The sequence below is a fragment of the Chelon labrosus genome (assembly GCF_963514085.1).
Source record: "Chelon labrosus genome assembly, chromosome: 16".
Lineage (NCBI taxonomy): Eukaryota > Metazoa > Chordata > Actinopteri > Mugiliformes > Mugilidae > Chelon > Chelon labrosus.
Genome location: NC_140349.1, coordinates 9,341,717 through 9,366,321, shown reverse-complemented (window position 1 = coordinate 9,366,321; position 24,605 = coordinate 9,341,717). Strand labels below are relative to the sequence as shown.

Genomic DNA, 24,605 nt, shown 5'->3' with positions numbered 1-24,605 from the left:
CTGTGCCTACAGCAAAGAAATTTCTAACTATGGGTCGTTTAAGGAAATATCATTGAAATAATGAACCGGGGCCTAGTCCTGCTTAAGCGACTGAAGCCGATTAACAGATCGATGACCCTCGAGATGAGTCTTAAAATATTCCAGTGCTGATGGGATTGTAGCAAGATCAGTTGGGTCTCTTGTGGGACATGAAACAGCCCGTAACTAATTAATTATGCATTTCCAGCACATTCTTTCTCAACCAAAAAATGAAGGAGCGCCTCTTTGGCCTTGACGAGTGCTTTCTGTGTGTGGCAAGCCTCCCATCCTTGTTCCGCTGGGTCCCTAAAATAAAACGGAAAAAAAATCAGCACGGGGGCTTATTGTGATGGTAATAGTCCATCCACGGTTGTAGGCAAACCCCTTCATATTCAGTCGCACAATGACTTTGCTGTCTTGGACCTTTAAGAGGTGGTCTGCTGCAGGCGGGCATCTGAGACGAGGAGCTTCCTGTTCATGTGGTAATCTGTGTGTCGGTACGGCGGAGTGCGCATTATTCTCCCAGCCACACACATTCAGAAGAAAATAGAAGGCCACACACCACAACAATAACAGACCGCTGCTATCATCTTATGAAAAGTCTCCATTGGAGGGTAAATAAATAGTTTAGAAACCTTTTAGGGAGTACAATAGACCAGACCACCGCTGATTCTCATCTTTGATGTCTCCCTCACAATTTGCCCTGGTTTTTGTAAATGAGTGCTGCAAAAAAAAACGTAGAAGCTCACTTGTATTTCACCTTGAAGGAGAGCTGTGAGGGCTTTTTAGCAGCGGATAAAAAATGAATTGGGATCATTTTCGTCATGCAAGATTTGAATTTAAAATGAAATAAAAGCCAGCAGTCAGATTCATTAGCAGAGGGAGGATTCTGGGGTATAAGCAGAAACTATCTTTCAGTGTCTTGCAGAAATGTGTGTGTGCATTAGACTCAGGGAGTGACATCATTTAAAAAAAAAAAAAAAAAAAAAGAAAAGAAATAAAAATAGGAAGTCCAAATAGCCTGAATTGAATTTGCAATAGCAGAATAAATGCAATCTTCTCTGTGTTTTCAGAAAGTTGTTTCGAGTAAGAGAATCTCGGCGTGCAGCTGTTTTTATGCTTTTATTCATAAAGCCGCTTGCTAAAGTAGATTGCTGATATGAGACAATTGCACATGTTTTCCTTAAATTTATGACCATTCAGCTTCACTAGAGTCTGGAGAAGCTTTGCGAATAGACACAGAGAGGCGGGAATCACGCTGCTACGAGAAACGCTCTTTCTTTAATTATACATGAACCCAGGCAGAAAATGTATGAATAAACTGTAAACCTTGACTTTCGTCTCCGCCAGCCTCCCGTAAAGTGGACTGAAGTAACAACTTTAGTTACCTTTGAAGATACAGAAAGGCCGATAGCGTCACTGTTGACTTTGTTTTAACCCAGATGGCCTGTGTTTATCTACACTGGCTGTGATCCCTTACCGTGTCCAAGTGTTGCATGCATTAAACTCTTCCAGCAGCCTGGCAGGAACACAGCAGGCCAGAGTCACTGAGGCAAGCAGTCAGGCAACGGGGAAACATTACACCATTACACTCACCTGTTCCACAGCCATGGTGACTTATCTCATGAATAAATCACACTACCAAGGTCCGGACAACTCAGACACTACACCTCTTCTCCTTTGGCAGACGTCTGCATCCCTATTCATCTTTCTCCCTCTGCTGCCTCTTTTTTTTTCTTCTTTCCTCTGCTTCGTCTCTCTCTCTCCCTCCCCCTCTCCCTCCCGTCTTATTTCTTATATCTCCCGTTGTAGCTGGCTGCCCGACAGTGCTCACTTTATTTATCACGCAATTGTGACACTTTTGGATAAAGCTGCACGCCCGAACTGATTGAACTCTGCTTGTGAGAGCTGGGAAGCACAGATCATTCCCCTTTGGTTTCCAGTAAGTCATGGGATTGACAGCCCGGGATGGTCTGCCCAGAAGAGGCTGACTCTCTTCCTTTAAATCACTCAAAGAGGTGCTTCTGAATTTGGTCAGAAATGGTGATTTAAATATGTCAAACCAACAGAAATGCTGACAGCATACCTGCAAACTGAACAAACGTATGTGTAGAAAACAAAAAAAAGTGATGTGAAACCCTTTTCTTTAGTCATTTTCTTGGTATGACATATCCAGGTGCACTGAGACAGAAAGGTAACCGGTGATTCCACAGATTCTTACAATGCGGCATTGTTCTCACATTGACCCAAGTAAAACAATCCCCTGCATAGCCTCGCTGTCTGCTGCTGACGGCAGCTTTGCAGTATGTGCGCGTAGGCCCACGGAGGCGGGCGGATACAGGTTTTCTTTTGTGTGTGTGTGTGTGTGTGTGTGTTGAGTAATGCTGATATTCCTTCAAGGGGGGGATAGTTGCTTAACACACAGCGCAGAATCTGGCACAGCGTCGTCTTTGGCCTAGTAAACTCTGCTCAACACTATGTAAAAACTCCCCGATGATCCTGAGACAAGGAGGAGAGAGATTCAGAGACGAAAGAAGAGAGCACGAGCAGGAGGGAGAAATGGAGGACAGGCAGCCAGATGAGGATTGGGATGGATTTAGAGATAGATGAGAGCTGACTGAACGGATTGGAGAAGGTGAAGAGAGGATGGATGGAGGACTAGGAGGGGATGGATTCAGTTATGGAAGGTTAGAGGGAAGAAAGGGGGGGGGGGGCATGGTCCACAGAGTGGTAGTATAGGAGTGAAGACAGTTCAATATATGGTGTATGGGTAAATCAAGCTGTGAGGAATCTTTTAGCCCTTGTCAAAATGCAAGACTTGGACTACAGTGGAACTGAGCAGTACACTGTCGGCCCGCTTCAAAGTATAAGCTTGCATGAAAAATGTCTTCTTACAGCCACAATACTGATTTAATTGCAAAAATCTGCAGAATTTGGAGATGACAGGTATGGTTGTTTCAGGGGAACAGGCCTCACAAAGACCAACACTATGATTCATTCAGGCAGTTCTTGTTAAGATTTAAAATGCAAAACAATTTATCACCAGGTAGTTGCCCTTAAACAAAGAAAAATGCACGTTGTAAAGCAGTGAGTTTATAATAGGAGACATGTATTGTCAACAGCAGAAAGACTGAACAAAGTGGATTTTCCTGAATGCTTGGGTTTCGTTTATTTCATTTATTGCATATATCAGTACCTGATACAAATAAAGAACATTACTTCTTAACTGTGTGAGCTTCTAGGGATTACTTGAGCCCGTAATAAACAGATCATTTCAAACAACACCATCCAATCCTGCATTTACTTAGTTCGTTTCAGGCGTAGCTGTTGATCGTCACTATTCGTTGGGCAAATATTTGGATGCTGATTTTCAAACAGGTCGAAAATACAGCAATGTTAGTCTTTTTTCTTTTTTTCATTGTGCTATTTGTTTCCCCTTCATTTTCAAAAAAAATAGATGCTGGTTTGATCGCCTGCTGCTGCGTGACCTTTTCTCAAAGTAACCCAGAAGTTCACATCCATCAAAATCTCATTTACAGCTTCCCTTGCAATTAGTCAGTGGTACCATTTCAAAGCCAATTTGGAGTTTGCATTATAATGTGTTGTTTTTTTTGTTTTTTGTTTTTTTCAGTTGTCATATAGACAAATAGATGCATAGTTCATTTTCTTAGTACGTCACTTAAATCACAGCTATACAGTAGGAACATTTGAACAGTTTGCAAGAATATGAGCCAAATAGCTGTGATAAATATCTGGTATTTCCATTTATAAGTGTTTAAACATCGGCATCACCGCTTTCCCGCTACTGCTTTTACACCTGCTTTTTCTGGCTTGGATTAGGAAGAAACACTGGCTGGTTAGGATCCCCGTGCGAACTGCCGGGATATGTTTTTCAGATGTACGTCATAAAATAACCCTATAAACTACCACAAACCCAACCATTCTCCATTCCCTGGCTGATTTGTTATGTCTGTCTCAAGCATTCCTGCCACAACACCGGCTGGTGTTTAGTGCCAGTATTTAGTCTGGCTATAGTCAGAGACGCTTCAGTGAGTATATTCCTTAGGGGTGCCAAAAGTGACATTCCAGACCCAGTGCAACTGCTTTGCATGTGAAAGAAACTGAATATTCAAAAGGAAGTTCTCTCCTCTGCATATTTCTATACCTATCTGCATTTCTGTGGGTTTTATCTTTTTCGTCTTTGTGCAGTTGTGCTCTTCATATATGTTTCGGCTTTGTGTGTCCACGCCAATTATCTAGGAGCTGAACTGAAGCGAATTCCTCGGAAGGCGTCGGAGGACATTAACATATGTGCGCAACAACACGCCGAATAATGGCAATGATGCACACTAGACTGCAGTAAATGTTGGCGACTGCACAGCCAGTAGACATGTGCGTAGTAGGGAAATTAAATCACGAGAAAGAATAGAGTTTCTGCACAATCTCAGTAGAAGATGTGTTTCTCTGACCTTTGTTAGGCATAGGATTCACAGTATGAAACAACAACAGCGGAGTACTGAAACCAGAATGTGCAAGATCTCAGACATATGATAAAATTAGCATATGAATAATTGAAGAAAACAATGTATTCTTGTCTATATACAGTATGTCCTTACTTGATTCTTGGATATGACGGCTGTTATCTTACTGCAGCACCCGCCTTGCACAAAAAAAAAAGTAAAGCTGAGCGATGCGCGATGTTCACATTGCTGCTTTTGTGAAAGCAGCAATGTGAACATCGCTCAGCTATGCAAACATTACATAGTTCCTTTAACATATGGCTGTGGGCACCGAGTCAAAACGTGTACACTGAGGTCAGTGTCAGGCAGTAACTCATGCACTAAGCTGTTGGGAACCTATGAGCCTCTTCGCTGCTCCTGCACCAATTACAGCCTTATTTATGAATTTGAACACAGTTGACCTTCTAGAAGAGGAGACCTAAATTTGTTTGTCTGGAGAGCGGCTTAACAAACGGTCAAGCCTCGTCCCTATCAATCTGTCCCCTGTCTCTCTCTCTCTCTCTCTGGCTCCCTCCCTCTGGCATCCTCCACACCTCAGCAGTAACTCTCATCAGCGGGTCAGCTATCTATAGTCATTCATTCAGAAATGGCAGCCTGTCAACCAATTGGTCTCCTTGGTCTGTCAAACAAAGGATCTACTGTACCATGCAGGTACATCTAAGTGTATTTTCGAAGGAGGGGGCGGAAAAAGCGAGGCCTGTGGCTGCATGTTTGCTATTCCATCCCTCATTCTGGATCTTTTATGTAGCCTGTGAGGACATTTCAGGGCAAGACGCCAGCCCATGTGCATGACTGCATTGCTAGACATTTGTCTCGGCGAGAGACAAGCAACACCGCTCTCTCCTCCCTCTCCACATCTTCCACAGTCCGGTGTTTGTGCTTACGCTTCCTGTGAAAAACATAACTGACTCCTGAAGAATGTGCCTAATTAGAGACGGAGAGTGGATGGAGGGGCTGGACTTCAGTCGCTGCGGCTGCTGCTCTCTCTTTCTAATATCTGCTGTTGTTTTACACAGAAGCGGAGCTTTACGCTGAGGGTCCTCTGGGTCTAGAGCTCTGGTGAGGGAGAGCTTTCCAGGCAGAGCAGCGTTCAAACATCTGAAATGCGCAGAAATTCTGGGACAAGCCTCAGCGAAATGATGGAACACGATACTGTGTCGGCTATCACATTACGTCAAAATGCTAAATATTTCCTGGTTCCACCTGGTTCTCATATGTGAGGATTTGCTCCGGATTGTTTAAAAAACAAGATATGAGAGATGTGATGTTTGAAATAAGGATTAAATGAATGAATGGGATCAAGCCCCAACATTTTTTTAACATGTGTTCTGTTTTTAGGCTGTGGGTTTAGGTTGACCAAAGTTTAGAACATTCTCTTTCTCTTCTGGCCCTCTCTCAGTTTCTCCCGTCTTTAAATGACTGTCTCTGTCCTCCCACTCCCTCTCTCCAACCATCCTGCAGCCTCCACTCCCACACTGGCTAGCTTGCAAACAGACCCAGCTGGCCGTAATGATGACAAATCAGCCCAAATATTTACGTCCATCGAGCCTCACTTCGGCTGTGTTCGCGGTTCGCTCTCTTCTTTCTTTTACGGATCCCTCTGCGGCAGTCGCGGCGCTCGCAGCCAAACCAAATCATAATCGCGTTCCACAAACACACTTTGGTCCCAGTTATGTCACCTAAACACCAGCTGACTGTTAATGTCCGTAGAGGACGAAGTTTATGGCAGGCGGGGGAGCGGTGTAAACATAGAGGCTTCCACTGTCCTTATGTAGATTGTTGTGTGGGCTTGTTGACCAACCTGTTCTGTAAAAAGAACGAACAGCGTGTCTTTTATGTGGTCTGGCAAGTTTGTCGCAGGTTCTGCTCACTTTGCTGAAGCTAAACAAGAATCAGAAGTGATTGAGCACATCACTGAGATGGTTAGTGGCTTGAAGTAGCACGTAGGAAATGGATTTGTAAATAGTTTGAGCTGAAGATGCTGACTGGTACTGAAAAATCAAAGTGTATGATGCCGCCGTAAAATTCAATTTAGCGATCCAGTTGAATTCTGAGATCGGAAACATTGCGTGGGATGTCTTAATTCATTCATAGACATTTATGATTTGTTTTAAAGTAATATATAGCACATATCGTTCCCCAATTTGAGGGGAAAGTGATGATTATGAGAGTAAAAATCATGTCAGTGCCACATCGTGCCATTTAGTTCATCTTGGTCACTTAGCCCATTTCACGGCAGACATTTTGATTTGTCACGGTAGGGAGGTGTGTTAATGATGCAGTTCCATTAAGTGTCCAATGAAGCCGTTGCAGTGAAAAGAAAGACCTCTACAAGTGGGAGGCAGCCATCAGTAAGCCACCGGTGCTTTCTGTACTTAGAAAAGTCAAAATGTCTTGTTTATTTGTCATATATGCGACATTCAAATGGAACTAATAAGCTTCTAATTACGACGTGGGAAGTCGTGTACACAAAACAACACAACAGCAACCGTTGGCATATAGAAGAACAGTTTAGGAAGATAATAAACTATTGCAGAATTTGCAAATACAGATGCCTTTCTTCTCCTGATAATGCTTTTCTTCTAATAAAACCTTATTCTGGTATCTGTAGATGCCATATTTACAAAATAGATAATAAAACAGCAGTTCTAGATTAAATCCTTTTTAGTATTTTTGATGTTTAACACTATTTTCCCGTCATGTCCTCCCCCTGCATCTAAAAACATGATGACTCAGTGTTTTTAAACAGCGACACATGAAGCATCTCCTATTTACCTCCACAGCTTCTCGTCCTCTCTGTCATATAGCTTGTATGCATCCTATCTCTCACCCCTGCGGAGGATACGGTCCGCATTTTAACTCGGGGGGGCTCCGTATCTCAGGTACGTCGTCCCTGACACGACGCAACATTGCTCGCTTATCTGCCCTAAGTGAAAGCAAGGAGGGAGAGCCAAATAAGAAGTTAGCAATAGGTGAGTGGGAGAAAATGAGAGAAACAGGAAGCGAGAAAGAAGCCCCATCTCCTGCTTTGAAAGACGCCATAGATGGACATAATCAGCATTTTTAAAATTAGCCCCCTGCGTCACTGTCCACAGCAGTGTTGGCTTACTAGTGTCCCTGAACTTTTTTTTTTTTCTTCTTTCTAAGGACTAAGGCACGCCGTTTAGTCAAGCCCAGAGAGAATCAGACTGTCTGAATAATGCCTGTAATTAAAGCTGTCTTTTTCTCATTTGTTCTTTCCTTTTCCTATTTCCCTCTTTTTCCTTTGTTCTCCTTTCTCTCTGTTTTGGCTCTTCTATTATGTCTGTGACTTCATTTATACCTCTAACTATATCTCTTCTTCGCTTCTTTTTTTTTTTTTTCCTCTTATCCCCTCTCTTTCCTCTTTTACTCTCTCCATTGCCCCCGCATACGGAGCGCTCTCGGTCTTCCCTATTAGGATACATTTGGCTACAGAATCAGCAGCGCTGCATTCCCAGGTGAATTGGGGATGATTTGCTATTCACTCCTCTGGCTATGGGTTTACCTAGGCAGGCGCAGACAAAGAGAGAAAGAGCGAAGCGTGGAAACGAGAGGAGGACAGGCAATAGCTCTCTTCCCGTGTGTCTTCCAGTGTCCCTCCCTCTTCTTTCAGCATTGAGATGCAGCTGCGGTTCTCAAAACACATGTTTAAGGGCTAAAGGTCTGGAAGCAGCTATCCAGGATGGATGGGGGATTTGTGTTCCGCCCATGCTTAGAGGCTGCTGTGAATGCAGCCGACCGCCGAGCTAGCTGTTAGTTCTGGCAGTTTGGAAGGAATTGCCTCTGGGACTATGCTTGTCTTTAGGAGTCTTTGCAGAGACTTTGCCAGCATGAATTAATGGCGAATGAGCTGAGAGGCTTTTTTTCTTCAATTTAAGGAGACTGCTTGTCATTTTTGGTGGCAGTTTTTTTTTTTTTTTTTTTTTTTGAAGGCAAACACACAAATACAGAGACACACAGATGCACAGAACAGGGAATATGCATCCATAGAGGAACGTACGCACACGTGCACCCTCCTGCATGGTGACAGCTGATCTCCAGTAGTGGTGTCATAGCCGCAGGGGGGTTCGGGCTGGGTTAGGCTGGTTTACTGATATTGACAGCATGGCCTTGTCTGGCCCAGTGCCAATGTTGAGCTAGCTCTGACTGGCTGCTCTGGCCTCCTATAAATCAGGGCCAATTACCACGCTGGTGCACAGGCGCCTCTCCCCCAGTCACAGCCCTGCCCTACAGAGCAGAGAGGAAGAGAGAAAGGCAGGGATGGTATAGCCCTGCTTTTATTCCAATTACTGCTAAGACTGCCCTCCTCTGTGTTCTCTGTATGTGTAGTCACATAGCATGATTTCCTCTTTTTTATTTTTATTTTACAAGCAAGCGAACTCTTTATTTTAACATAAAATCAGCCAGATTACATTGGAGTTGTATGACATTTTAGAAATTTGGTTTCCAGTGCATTTGAAGATACGACATTTAATTTCATATTATGAGAAGATGTCGTACATGCAAGAAGCAAACATGCATAGATGTAATACAATACCAAAGTCCATGCCGGACATTTTCTTCTCAGTGACAAACAGTACTAGATAGGGTCTGTAAAAAATGTATGTTGTCCTTATGTGTGTGTGTGTGTGTGTGTGTGAAAATATACAGCGCAACGCTGTGTGCCCTCAGCCAATACAACGTACGCTAGATTTATCATCCTCACTTAATACACTCATAAACATTCCCTGGCATGTCACAGAGGCTGTGAACCCCCCTGCACGGCTGGCTCAGTAAATTGGGCCTGTGTAAACCATTTTGCCTGTCTAAAATACAGAGCGGCAAATTGAAATCCCCAGTAAGCCTCTGTAGCGGCATGTCACAGCTGGGTAGGGAGGAAGGAGAATGGAGGTTTTTCTCATTTACCACCTGGAGGTTTTTGGAGTGTCATAACCAGCTATTCTCCCACACGCTTCCATTTCTTCTTCTTTCAACTCCCTCCCTTTCCCCCCAATCATTGATTCTCCCCCCCTCTGTACTAAAACACCCTTTGTCAAGAGCTGCATTCAGTGCTCATCACTCATCGCACACATGAAACCTGTATTTATTATGTATTTGAGAAGCTGGATCTTAACCTCCAGTAACTGAAACTAGAAGGGAACTGGATTTAAAACAAAAGACTGAAGCATTTTAGTGGTTATGTCTGTGTGTGTCGAAGGAAATGTTGTGGTCACTAATTAGGCTCGCATGAATGTAAAAGTTCAGTTTTAAACTCCTACTACACTACTCTTTTTCAAATCATCAAGGCATCAGTGTTTTTCTGAAATTGTGCAAGATTTTTCTACCGCACTTCTTCTCCATGTTCCTCGTTTGTTTGGATTAATCCTCGCCCACTCATGCCACTGACTTTGTCATTATTTCTGTTCGGATCTGACATCTGGCATCTGGTTCTTCAGTAGAAACCACTATTATAGATATAGATTCAGAACTGACCTCTCTTTGGTCAAAATGTCCAAACAAGAACCAATCAAATTCTCTGTTGGTTGAAACTCCCTAATACTGATCCCCACTTACTTACTTAAAATACACATGTACACGCTACACAATACTGGACAAAACTCAAGGTTTATTTCCAAAGGAAATTCGTGGTGATCTGTCTCGTCTTATCTTTTGTGTGTTTTTCTTGATCATACACCCTACAAACTTTTGCACCCTTGTACTCAAATAAATTTTAAGGAGGTAGAAAAAATAAACACCATTAAGTCTAGAAGAATCCACCATTAAACCCACTCACCCCGTCCTACCATCCGCTGAACAGTCGACCATTCCTCTGAGACCTTCAGCACCCAGTGCCTTCTTGATCCCAAGGGAGTCTTCCAGCCTTTTTTACTTATTTATTTATTTCCCCTTGGATAACCTCTCGCCCTGCCTTTTCACCCAGCACTGTAAGTAATGGGCTGGTTTTGACCCTCCATGCCTCATTGTGTAAGATTTCAGCTTCTGACCTTAAAAAATGAAAGCAAATCGATAGGGCGGGACACACAAATTCCAAAGACCAGGATGCAAGCCAAGCCCGGAGCCCAGAGAGGAGGAGGCGCAGGCCTGTGTGTAACACCAAAGGGCTAAAACAAAGCAAGAAAGCCTGAGAAACAGAGGGACTTTCAAATTAACATTCAGGACTGACGGCAACTCTGTGTAGTGTCACCCGTTTGTGCTAGCGAATTTGTACATGTCACACAGTACGTTAAGTACTCTGTGTGTAATTTAAACTACAGCGGAGTAGGGAAAAACAAAACAAAGAGGCGAGAGAAGGGGAGGGCATAAGGTGAAAGCCTCAAAGTCGAGGCTTGAACTGCAGCTGCGCATTTTTCCAGTGACTTTGAGAGGCAGAAAATAACTCCCATGGAGCACTCAAGAGATTAAGATTCTTCTATACTTCTGCCACAGCGTGGAAACGTGAATGACTGGAGACTAGTTTTGCTTTTTTCAATCTAGCCTGTGCAACCAAGGTTACCAAAGCAGTATGAGGCACAATCCACTAGGGGAGAAGGTGAAGTGGAATTTGTCTGCGGTGATCAGGGCTGTAGCCTCAAAGCTTAGATTTGAAACTTGTTTGAACTCGTTACTTGATTTCCCAAAGATGTGGTTTAATACATTTTGTAAAGGGAAAACCCCACAAAACAAGCATAGCTGCACATCATACATGTTTAGTTAGTAGGCCTAAATGACTACAATGGTCTCCTCTTTGTGAAAATATGGATAGAGACCAGAGATGTTTGCATAGTTGATGAGATACTTGACGTGCAACATTTTAATAGGCCGAGAAGTTGCAATCAGAATTCCAACTAGTGGCAGTGAAGGACACATCTCCAACACTAGAGTCACAGACACCTATTGACTGCCCAACATTTTCAAATTGCCGACCGCCGGCCTCAAAGCTCTTACCAAGAGCTGTCTCAGACATGGAGCTCTAATAGTCAAGTGCCGTGTGTTACATTCACTCAACAGCCGATGACTGTTTTGGCTGTTTTGGGAAAGGTGTTTCTGTGTTAAAAGAGGTGCCGTCTGTGTATGTTTGCGTGCGCGGCCGTAGACACGTGTATAGCCTGTGTGTGTGAGTCCGGCACAGCGGCTGCCCATCAGTTCCACTTAGCTCAGCGTGGTAATTGGCCGTCCATTGATGGACGTGGCTCCCTCTTCACGCTCCAGGGACCCCGGCTCTTTGTCTGAGGAGTGGGAGGCGACACGCTGGCATGGCACACACGCTTAAAATAGCGCATCAAATCAGCCATGCTCCGGCAGTTGCTGCTAACGTGTGGGGCAGATTGGAGGGCTAATGGTGTGTGCTCGTGGGTGTGTGTGTGTATATGCTTTTACAGCATGGTCTTGAGGTTCTCTCTAGGGAGGATAAGGGTTAACGTGGTTAACTGGAGCTGGTGGTGGTATTTAGTCATGTCCTCCTCTCACTCTGACCATTTTCCTCTCCTCCGTTTCATCTATCACTCACTTACTTTATTGCAGCATGCATCGCCTCTTTCTCTCATCTCCTCTCTCACCTCCTTCCTCACTCTCGTTTAGTGTTTCTCCCCATCTTTTTGCCTCTCTCTCTCTTTCCGCTCATGCCCACAGGGCCCCTGCACTCTCCCTCCCTCTCTCTCCCGTTCTCTCTCTCTCTCTCTCTCTGTCACCATGTGCAGTGTCCCTGCAATAGAGATATAAATGGGCTGTGAGCACGGGGCCCTGACTCCTATACCATAAATCTACGCTAACAGCACAACAAGCACATAAGGGGAGCAGGGCACGGGAAAGGAAAGGGGAAAAACAAAAGCAACAATCACAATTCTAATACATCTGAAAACATTTTGGGAAACAGGCATTATACTGTAAAAGACATTTACACTGAGATGTTTGTTAAATAGGCTGCAGTGGATTATTGCTTCAGCATCTCCCACCCTCGGAGGTGCAAATGTTTCACAGTGTAATGGAATTGGTTTTGAGGGTATTAGTAGCAAGCAGGAAGTTTCCATCATTTAAAACAGTTTATAAGCTGCTGGAAGCCTCGTGAACTCTAATTTCAGATAGTCTCCTTGGTGAAATGTTTACTTAAAGCACAACATGACGAGAGCCCTATGCATTTGACTCCAATCCTATGCAATTTAAAGCTATAAATGGCACAAGGTGATAAAAAAGTAAAAAAAAAAAATCAGTTAATTCAGAATGTGTCTCGCATGAACTCATCTGAAGAGCTTTAGTCTCTGTGTGAAAATGTGTCCCTGCAGTGCACTCTTATTATTTCAGACTGTGGTTGTTTTCTTAATTGTTAATATGTGCTCCCACGTTATTTTCTTTTTTTTAAATCTCTTAGAAACCCTGATCTCATCTCCTCTCTGTCTCACAGCTGCCCTAAAATGTCTCGTCTCATAATTGCAGTGACACTGAACTGGTAGTGCCTGCTGTGTCATCAAAAGCTAAATTTTGATCTCCTTCTCTCACATTTTTATTTTCCCCTTCTGTCTCAGAATCTTTTTTTTTCACACCTCAGCTCTCACTGTCTTTTAAACTAATTCACTTATCATCAAGGAATCTATTTTTGGTCGTGTTAAATTGTTCCTCTTCTCACCTTCTTTTCCCAGCAGCCCTATGCTCCACCCCCTCACCCCATGGCTCCTCCCAGCCCCAGCACCAACAGCTGCAGCCAGGGAGGGGCGGAGCAGCTGAGTAAGACCAACCTGTATATTCGAGGCCTGCCACCTGGGACCACCGACCAGGACCTCATCAAACTCTGCCAACCGTAAGTACTGGGAACAATTACAGTTATAAACTACCCATCTGATCATTATTTGTCTATGATGTTTTTTTTTTTTTTGGCGCTAAGCGGTACAAAATGTACATATACACTTTTCAGGCATAACATTATGACCACCTTCCTAATATTGTGTAGGTCTCCCTTGTGCCTCCAAAGCAGTTGAGACTCATCAGAGATTGGACATGGGCCTTCTGAGGGTGTCCTGTGGTGTCTGGCAACAGAATGATGTTAGTGGGGGCCTTTGAGGGGAGGGGCCTCTGTGGATCATCCCACAGATACTTGATCAGTTTGGGATCTAGTGAATTTGGAGGCCAGGTCAACACCTTGTGTTGTTCTTCATGTTTGTTTTTTAGTTGTTCCTAAAGTGTTTGTGTGTGTTTTGTGGGGATGGCTGCTGCCATCAAGGAGTGTCATTGCTATGGGTTGGGGGTGCCTGGTCTGGTCTAGGTGGGTGGTACATGTCTAAGTAACAGCTACACAAATGAATGCCAGGTCCAAAAGTTTCCCAGCAGAACACTGAATTGTCACAAGATGGTTAAACTTCACTTGTCAGTGGTCATAATGTAATGCCTGATCGGTGTACGCTATAAATATACAGACAACATTTTCAGAAAGGATTGTTTTTGACACTTTTAATCAGCTGCAAAGTTTATATTCCATTTATTAACGATGTTCCAGTAAGTGTCGTTAGCAATATTTAATGAAAACAATATGACAAGATGACAAAGAGGTTTTGTGTGCATGGAAAACTTACTGTTAAATAGTGAAACTGTCGTGACAGAAACATCCTTGAGTAACTAATAGCTTAATAACCGTTTGAGAAGCTGACATACCGGAGACGATGTAAATAATGTAGAGAATTGAGAGCAAAAGCAGCTTATAGACGTCAAAACATGAAACTAATAGCCAAACACAATACCAGTCCAGGCCCAGTGTGCTAGCTCACAACTTAAATTGATTGTCGCATTTACAGTCACAAAATCGCTCGCTTGCATTAGAAATGACACCTCATAGGACATGCATGCTCATGCTGTTGTGCTCATTTCTAATAAAATGCTGAAATATTCTTGGTAGGTCACTCAATTAAGCGTTCACTGGAGGCAAACCTGACGTATGTGCACAATTTTATTTATTTGCCAAATGATTGACATGCTTAGACCCACAGTTATTGCAAACCGGCATTGCCGCATGTACACAAATGATCAAACTAAAACATTCACCTGCGAGAAGGAAATTAAAGGCCGTGAAATAAAGGTCCAAGCAGGGTACCTTGGACAAGCCATTAAACTGCTACCAACTCAATGTATTTTCGGGACACACACAAAGGTACTCGTAAAGCTCTTCCAAATGTTCTTGATAGAGAAAACACACACGTGCACCTGTCTGCGCACAGCTCAATAAGGCCTAATAAAGCCTAGATTGGACCACCTCCCCTAGGAATGACAGACCAAGACCTCATCAAGCTGTAACACAGTCACATGGGCTTTTTTTTTCTCTCTGTCCCTGTCTTTTCTCTCTCCGTCTCTCTCTCTCTCTGTCACACACAGACACACACACACAAACAGCTTTGTTCAGCTTCATTAAGCCTTTTTCACTTCTAAAACGGTGAAGTGGGGGTGGGGGCGTGGAGGGGGGTCAAGATCATTAATGGAGACAAGGCCAGCATATTGTGAAATACAGGCCATGAGCGAGTCTGTCTGGTTGCATAACCTTTTCTTGGCCATATTTCCAGAAATGTCCTGGTCAAACGTGGCCAATTATTTAATGATCTTTCGGAGACGGGAACATGCCGTCCAGTGTATTTGGTAATTCTCCCGGTAGCCATGTCATAAGTCATGCATTCATTCTTGAAACTGAACCATCAAGATTCCATTAGCCTGAGAGGCGGCCCGATAAGATTTGGAAAAGCACTCAGCATTTTGACATTGGATATCTCTCGCTTAGCTCCTGCATTCACCCAGTTGTAGAGAGTTGGACAGTTTCAATTTCATTTCTAATTCCATATGATCTTGAATATTTTCAGCGTAACTATTTGGAAGGGCAAACCATGTCGGAGCTTATGTAAAATACCCAGGGACTGGGCATGTGTGTGTGAATGCAGATTTGCATTCTAATGTATATAGCTTTTCTCCTGTGTGTTATGGGAAGCTACTGACTTTGTTATTGCTTGGATCTGCCGTGCTGTCCTCTAGTGGCTGTCCTCTTATTCAGCTGTTTCCTCAGCTCCTCTCTCCCTCTTTTCTGATATCTCCCATCTTTCCCTCTGTGTGTATCGCCTGCTTAAGTGCCCCCAAGGTTGCCCGAGGTGTGCTGTGCCAGTGAAAATTCAATGCCACTGAAACTTTAATTAGCCAGACTGTGTTTCAGTGGCAGGCGGGTGGCAGCATCCTAGAAAAGGTCATGCAACTGTTCTGCAGTCTGCAGCACCCTGGGTCCCCCTCAGGTTTTTTCCCAGATGCCCAATCCCCCCTGCAGCGCAAAGCGCCTCCTCTCCTGGCCCTTGGCCCCATCAACCCTCCCCGGGAGACTCCATGTTAAACATAAACTCTCACTAAATATGGCTCTATATTTTCAGGTGAATAAAAAGGAGTTTTAGCGACATATGCTGGATTAGCTGTTGTTCCTCGTCTGTATCGTCGGCCTCCCGTTTCTCTGGCAGTGAGAGGAGTCAAAGCTGATACTTGGACCTGGGGTTGCTGTGTCACAGACAAGCAGCTCTTCCACCGATCTGGTTCACCACTATCTCGAAGGCAAACATGCTGCCGCTGGACTGATTCATTCTTGACAATGGGCCATAATGTGGCTGCTGAGACCACTGAATGCCTGAGAGATGCCAAAAAGATAAAGCCCTCTATTGTGATTGTAACCCTAACCCTGTAAGCTTTAATATTTTATTGCAGAGATCGTGTCACGTTCAGATCCAGTAATCCTCATCAAGCTCTTAAATCTTCCACAATTCGCTGTTTTATTAAATATAATTTGTTGCTTTGGTTTGTGTTTTCTTGATGATACCGACCCTCAAATGCTGAGTATACGTGTCAGATGTCAGGAGATGGCGACGGACTTCCACCTCCAGGGTTACACACTCTGGTAACCCAGCCCTACACTGCAGAGACACAAATATGCAGTTAAGAACAACTGTGCGTGTGATTATTTGAGTAACCGAGGCCCAGATTTCTTTGTGATCCGCCACCTTCTTCCACCACTCCGAGGTCCCTGGGAGCAAAAGCAAACACTGAGGAATACCAAAGTTCTCACAGCGGTTAGTGTTACATGCCGAGAGCTGTTGAATGAGTAATTAAATGGATTTGGGTGGGTGCTTAATCTCTGTTTTATTCAGCTGGCTGGATGTTGGGTTCTCCGCAGCCGTCAGCCTGATATATGGGTATAGAGAAGAGGCCAAAGGAGTGGAGTGGGGATTTGTTGGCTGTACACCCGCATCGTGAGAGGCCTTCCTACTTGCCTGGCTAGCTGCATTAGTGGATGGATGAAGGGACGGAGGGATGTGAGAAAAATTCTTTGGCCTAACGGGCCATGTTGAGGCGCCGGGCCAACTCTAAGCCCAACACCAACCAAACGGTCCGGCCAGCACATCCAAGCCGGCCAACGAAGCCAGATATTAAGCGGCACCCGCATTCTTCCTGTTAGCAGCTCCCACCCCAGGAGATGAATAAAGGAGAGTGGAAGCAGGTTGATGAATAAAGAATTGAAAGGAAGAAAGTAATTGATTTTCTTTTTTTATTTTATGAGATCCTACACCTGGAATAACAGGGACGAACTGTTTATATTTTCTCTCTGCCAGCAGCCCAATTCCAGAAACCAAACTGCCAAGAAAGCAAAGACCATAGAGGTGTTTAACCCCCCAAACTCCTTGTTCCTCTTTTTCTCCACCTTCAACGCTACCTCTTTTTTCCCCCACCTCTTTCTTCCCTTCTCCCCTTTCTCCTTCTGGTTCTCCTCATTCAATTTCTGTCAAGGCCGAGCCACAGCTGTGCCCCCCAGTCGCACCGGGTTTTTGCATCCATGCTCTGACCTGATCACAGGAATAGCCTGAGCCAAATCAAGAGCTAATCACCACCAATTGTGCAAATAACCTTTCCCGTGTGTGCGGCAGAGGGAATGGTGGAGAAGAGGGAGCCAGCAGGTATGCTAAATAGAGGAGTAGATGGGAAAAAAGGAGGGGTGACCCTGGGACCACCTGTTTTTTATGGAGCCGAGGCCCAGGCACGCAGCAGCGCCACATTATCCCTAATGGCTCTCAGAGGTCCAGTGTTGACATTAGCTGCCTAGCTATCAGAGCTGGCCCATCCCATGGCTCTGTTTCAAAAAACTGACAGTTAGGATAAGAAGTGTGAGCAAAGGCTCTCCAGTCCCACCTCAAAGTCGTAATTTTCCCTCGCAACGCTGCCCATCAGTACTTCGGCGCTGGAGCCAGACACAAACACTGCCAAACAACACCTGCCCGGTTTAGCTTAATGGAATGTCTGTAAAGAAGTAGGCCAATGAGTAACATACACAACAAATCCTGCATTATACTTTCAAGATTTTTTTTTATATTGGTCAAGCTCTGATGCGTTTTATCTTGAACTGTGCTTTATTTATTTATTTATTTATTTACCTTCCTCTTACCATCTTGGCTCCAGCACATCCTAATTCCGGTATATCAGCAAGGTTAGGTTGTGCGTCACTCAGGGCATAAAGAGATAATGCAGAGATGCTTAACCTCTGAAAAAGTTGTGACACAAGCGTTGGAATGCTTAAACAACTACTCCTACATCCACAGCTTCACACTGAGTAGAAGCATCTGCTATTCTTGGAACAAAATTCCTCCATACCCACGTTTTCTGTGTAAAGGCACTTTTCTCTCTCTTTCTGTTTCACAATCCTCTTTCTACCTCCCTTGTGTTTCTTTTTCTATGTTATCCTCTGTCACACTCTCTCTCTATGTACATCTCTTCTCTTTAGTCTACCTTCTCACATCTCTTCATCGTGTTCAGCTCTCCACTTTCCACGCTCTAACAGAGGGGACGCAGACATTTCAGTGGCCAAGCCAAACTGGCTAAAATACTACGCTTTTTTCTTCCTCAAACATCGATTTCAGAGCGAGGGGGAGCGGAGAAGCAGATTTGGCCCTAGGCTGCATTTTTGAATTATTTATCCCTCCATTACTGTATACATGACACGTCAAAGGTTTGCCTATTTAGGGGCTGAAAGGAGCCCCTCTTCCTCGTCTTCCTCGTTCGACTCTGTTGACACTTAATACCCGTGCAGTTATTTTCTTGAATTTGATTTTTTACTTTTATTTAGGCGCTTATTTAGAATGAATTTAGGGCTTGGATTTAGATAAAATACAGTCTTTGAAAATGTCAAGTTCAGCACTTAGCTGTATATCACTTAAATTTTCCTTGAGGAACTCATAGCAAACCAATAACCATAGCAACCAATCCAGCTGTGGATGAAACATGGTGGTCTGTGTGGCCCCAGCTCCCCATGCTTTGCATTTTATCTGACTCCAGCCAAAACAGCGGTCGAGAGTTTTTAAGCTCCAGCAGAAGCAGCAGCAGCAGCAGCAACAGCAGCAGAGTCTGTGGTACAAAAAGACTGATTGACGGGAGGGACAAAACCTGAGAACCTCGGGACTCTTCCCTCTTTCCTCCCCTCTCTTTTCTCTCCATTTCCCTCTACTGACTTCCCTTCTGAAGCACTATCTAGAAAGCAGAAGCAACAGCACAGATGAGATGTGTTCATTTGTGCGTGTCAGACAGCAGTGCATGGCATGTGGGTTTGACAGGTTGGACACTTCCAAACAAACAGAGGCGATTTTGCAAGGCTGGCTCTGAAGAAGACCAGTGTATGTGTGTGAGACAGCGGCATGGTAGCTAGCAACACTCAGAACAACAGGCTAATGCTTCCTGCTGTCACTTAACTGTCGTTCTTGTCTTTGGCTGCTGCACAGTTTCCGTTTACACACTCTATAGGTCGGTTGTTCACATTTCCCAAGCACAACCTGAAGCACTCTTTGGTTCACCTAGTCTCTGTGGTAAATGTTTTCGCTGTTGCAACTATTTGAAACTATTACATATCCACTAGCAATTGTAGTCTCCTGGTTAGTATCCAGACCATAGACTGTATATAAATATGGACAATGTGTCACCACTTCCTTGTACTGGCCAAACTGACGCTATTTTCCCAGTGGCACTGCCATCTTGAGACTTTGGAGCCAGAGTCTGTGCCGTACGAGAGTGGAGCCATGCGGAGCCACGCGGAGCCACGATATTGACGACCCGACGACCCGTTTTCATTTAATTAATACTATGCTCTGCTCAACCTTCAACAGTTACAAGGATTTTTTTTTGCATTGCATGACATTCATCAACATTATATTAACTACCTAAAATGACAGAAACCATCCTTGAAAAACATGTCGTGTATTTTAGTGTTTTGGTTCGGCCCAAGTCCCATCCACTAACATGGAGGGGGTGGAGCTTATGACCTATACTGCAGCCAGTCACCAGGGGGAGCTCTACTTGCTTTGGCTTCACTTTTGAGGAGCAGTTCCACCGTCCATCTTTATACAGTCTATGGTCCAGACGAGTGACAAAGTCAAGGACACACTTTAAAGACCTTTAAATTCTTTGGAGGGGATAGGGAGATTTTTTTTTTTTTTTTTACCAAGAATTAAATGAGAAGATTTATATCTTTGCTCTTGAATTTGTCCATCAAATATGAAGGATTCAAGGAGAAGCTGGTTTCCTTTGGTTTGCATAAAACTGGAAACTGTCCGCAGGTAAAACAGCCTTCCAGAGAAGTGTTTAACCACACTTGTCTAAAGTGCCTTGCCTCCCGTCCAGCCTCTCTTTAGAAAACAAACAGACCTTGAATTGCAGTCGATGTACAAGCAATTCATCACAGTGCAGCATTTTAAAATAGGTGTGACAACCTTTGAGAAAACACAAAATTCATTTGTGTTTGGAGCCGTTTGCCGCTGGCCTCATACCAAGGTTTTAACACTGTACACCGCTGTACTGCTGGACTCATTATTGGGAAGACGCTGCTCAAGTTTCTCAGTTAATTTCTCTTTTTGTTGCTGCTTTTCTTGTTTTTCTTTTCTGCTAAAACTATCTGCCCCGAACAAATCCACAGTCCCCTGAAAATCACACAATTTACCCAGTTGGACTCTGTTGCAGAAGAGATGTTTCTTTTAGTTTATTTTCCACATTGAAATTAAAATAGATCTAAATTGTACTTTTGCAATATCAAAGAGAGGTGCCAATTTGCCAAGTGTTGCAAATTAATTCCATTTATCTTGGAGTGTACGATTTTGGCAAAATTTTTACGTTTTGTATCGGTTGAATAAAGAAAAAAAAAGTAATTGATTATTCATGTGAAATTTAAATAGCAAGACATAAATGGAATACCAATGGACACACCTATTAAACTGATCCAGTCTCATCCAAAGTGAATTGTGGGGACAATTTCCCTGGCGAAGGCTCTATGACTATCTGAATTTAAAATTTATGTCATTAAAAATCCCTCAATGTAAAAAAAATGAATTGTTTTAAATTTAACTCTCAAACAATGAATTCTGAACACATGCTAAAACTTTTAAATTACCTTCTTTTCCTTTTATAAATTATCTGACTGGAGCCCGCTGGCTTCGCCGCTGCTTGCAGCTATAATCCGTTTCTATTATTTAGTGAGGTGGGGAAATTTGAATGGTTCCAATCAACTTGTCATCCGTTTTTGGACTTGCCAGGTAAAAAGAATGTTGATGAAAAGAAATCACATCGGCGGGGAAATGAGGAAAAATTGAAATCAGAATCGTTGACGACAGCTAATGACCACAGTGTGTGACCGCAGCCAAACTCAACAGATGGATATAATGACACACACCGGCCAAGGCGCTGTATCTGCTCAGTTCGGTTGAAAACGAGAGCTTTAGCTTTTGATTATGTTGCTTTTTTTTTTTCTATCAAATTATTAAACTGTGCACATACAGTATGTGTTAGAGGTTCTTGCCCCAAGAGTTTGACATTTGTTGAAGTGGAAGGGGAGGAGAAATAAAAGAACCACTTAAGGCCGGATTAACTTTCCCTTCCAAGATCCTTCCCACATTTCGAGCTGTTAAAGGTTTGAAAGTAAACATTTGCCAGTTTACTGCAAACCCGCCAACAGAACACGGGGGAATCCCAGCACCTATAAAAACATAATGAAATTCTGCCAAGAAAAAGATTTATTGCTGCTCCTTGCCAGAACAGTGTTTGGATATTGTTTGCCATAGTCTTTTTTGTAGAAGTGAATTCAACACCTTGTCCTTAAATAAGTATATTGACATATATAGTAGCTACGGTATTTCATAATTTAAATATTGTTCTCCCTTTATTTAGAACTGTCCTTTATATGAAGTTGAAATATAGATAAAGGCCCTTGATACTGAACTGTAAGCTGAGAGGTTACGAGACAATGTTATTAATAGGATCTAGGCGAGTTGGTCATCTGGTCTTCCGCTTTATATTTCTCTCAGTGCATCACTGTTTAATGTCATGCATATTTCTCTGTCTGTTTCTGTCTTTTCTATTTCTTTTAAGATTTCTTCTTGTATTTTTCATCCACCATTGGTGAAAGTTTGGTATTTTTGTGCCACTTTTCCTTGATTGTTTTCTTTCCCCACTACCTGCTGGCATTAAATTCTCTTTTTAAAATGTAAAAAAATACAAACCGTGCCCCAGTTGGCTGGCTAGTGGCTACTGATGATAAGTAAATCTTTATTCTTTTATTCAGCTAAGCAGCAACAAATGCATTTCAAGTTCTGGATCAGTAAAAGCATTTGCACACAAGACGACCCGGGCTTGAGATTTTTAAATCCAGAAAAAGAGTATTAAAGTATTTAAAGAGTAATTTTACTTGAAGATTGAAAAACCTGGCAAACTGTTTTTGTGCTTGCATGTCCCGTCTTCGCGGTGCCCGTAGCGAGCGCAGGAGCAACAGCGTTTCACAAGAGCATCTGTTTAATATTTCTCCCCAAAAGATGCCCAGTAAACAGGAGGCTCTGTCGGAGCAGCAGAGACGTGCGAGTTTTGGGACTCTTTATCTGCCGACTGACGGGAGTCGACAGTCGAGGGCAGCTGCCATGCACTGCCTTCACACTGTGGTTCCCGCTGGTTGTCAGCGACAAGTCACACATACGTACGCGCTCACATATATTTATATACACTCCTTTATTTTACTCACTCCTGTCTGTGAATGCTGGAGTGCTCGTATGTGATATTTGTCTAAGGTTTTCCATTTTTATCCGTCGTCTCTTTTATATTTGGCTCCTTCTTACATCCTGTTTCTCCCTTTTATCTTTGATATAAGAGTATAAAGAAGTCATGTTTCTTTTCTGTCTCTTCTCTCCGTCCCCTCTGTGTGTCTGCTGCAGTGACACCTGTCTCTTGGATTAGCATCAAAGACTTAAGAAGAAGAAACACATTGTATAAAAGTGTAGGTAATCCGTCGTTCTACGGCAGTAGGTTTCACATTTTTCAATATATACGTATGTTACAGATGATATATATAATGCACATCTAAAGATACTAAAGGTCGTGATATACCAAGCTGACGGTGAGCGTCCATGTCCCTTGTTTTTATGGTGTGTCCCACAGCGTCGCCACTGGTCGGGCGACTGTGCTTTTCAGCTTTTTATCTGTCAATCTCGCATGTTTGAGAAATGAGTTGCTCACAGAGATAACGCTGATTGGCCATTCAGCTTAGCTAACCAGTACATGAGAGGGCAAGAGAAGAGAAAGGTTCTTTTTGTTCTTATCTTCATTTAATTTCAATGTTCAGTGCACAAATATTTTTTTTAACATCGACATGAACCACATCAAATCGTCCAGATTAAATAAACTGCAGACCAGCTGATCAGCATGATTCAGGAGAGGCCAGATCTGCATCAGCTCATACCAGTCACAGTGGTTTGTTGGTTAAAAAAAAAAACAACAAAAAAAATGCTTCTCTGTGTTACGCATAAGGCTACAAATATAGTGCTTCCACATTTTGTTTTAATAAGACAGTAAAACAAAAACTAAAACCCCTCAGGGTAATATTTTCTGCGCAGACTAAATCTGGATGTCTGCTGCACCTGCTCGTGCACAAAAAGAATGCTTAGCACGCTGCCTTTTCTTTATAAACTAACATCTACGTTCTGCTAATTATGTTTTTGTAAAGGCCTACAAGAGGTGATAAAAATCCTGTTATTGTTCTTCACCGTGCGCCTCTTGCACCTGCGCCATCCTCCTGCACAGGTGCTCCAAAGGTGCTGAACAGGCTCGAAGCAGAGGTTTCTGTTTTTGTACAAAACACTGAAGCTCATCGTAGCCCTTGTGTTTCAGCCTTCTTGGTTATTTTCTATGTTTTTTTGTCATCTATTCAAGCCTTCCTCTGAAGGCACAGGTGGCCTGTCATACGCAGATACAGTAGATTTGCACCCAGCCCCAGGAAAAGTGCTCTCACACCTCACCAGGCATACTGTATATTCAAAGATATTCTGAGAGTGCAGATGGCAGGAGGTGGTCCGAGAATCCAGTTTAGGTTTCACCCACCTGCTGTTCAAGACAGTGCCGTGTTATGTAATCACACAAACACGTAATCAGACCCATTTGGAGTCTGAAGGCAAGGTCTGAAGTGCAGCACTTGGGTGGTCCATCCATCCTTTCCGGCATGGTGCTTTCCTACGTACCAGCACCACCACAGTGACGTACTGTGGCTCTGGCCAGCTCTCTCAGTGCCCACGCACAGCAAAGAGCCACTTCACTTTCCCAGCCCAGATGACGGAAATGAAACACGCCTGGATACTTTCATCCGAGAACGAAGAAATAAAGAAATGCAGCGCTCGGGTGTCACTCATGCACATGCAGCTGCCCTCTTAAAAACGTAGCTTTCGGTTGAGCTTCAATTTTTGTGCGTTTCAGGGCTCAGACAGCTGTCAAACGAATGACATGTTTTACACCCTCCACAATTTGTACATTTTCATCAGCCTAAAATAGCTCATAAAGCCTCTATTTTTTATTGGCGGTTTCATTTCTGGTGTCGTCTTTTCTCAGGGTTGATCCGATATTGCATCAGAATGATTGCCACAGGATTCCTATTAGGAGGCGAGAGGAAGAGAGAGACAAAGGGAGAGAAATGAAGGATACAGGCGCAGGAAAGAGAAATGAAAAGGATGCTGGAGATACAGTACGTTACGGGAGAAAGAATGAGAAAGAGAACAAGACGGAGGA

The 24,605-nt window shown here is 43.4% G+C and overlaps 1 protein-coding gene across 5 annotated transcripts in view; it reads left to right on the top strand.

The window, feature by feature from the left end:
• LOC311501424 (RNA-binding motif, single-stranded-interacting protein 3) overlaps window positions 1-24,605 on the top strand; it is a gene marked incomplete at its 3' end in the record, with an annotated part of 259,362 nt that overhangs the window by 97,404 nt on the left and 137,353 nt on the right. For all 5 annotated transcript variants that reach the window (XM_084563235.1, XM_084563232.1, XM_084563233.1 and 2 more), the window contains one exon: window positions 13,172-13,329. In XM_084563235.1, the coding sequence (XP_084419361.1) occupies window positions 13,172-13,329 (158 nt within the window). The remainder of the gene's footprint in view (window positions 1-13,171; window positions 13,330-24,605) is intronic.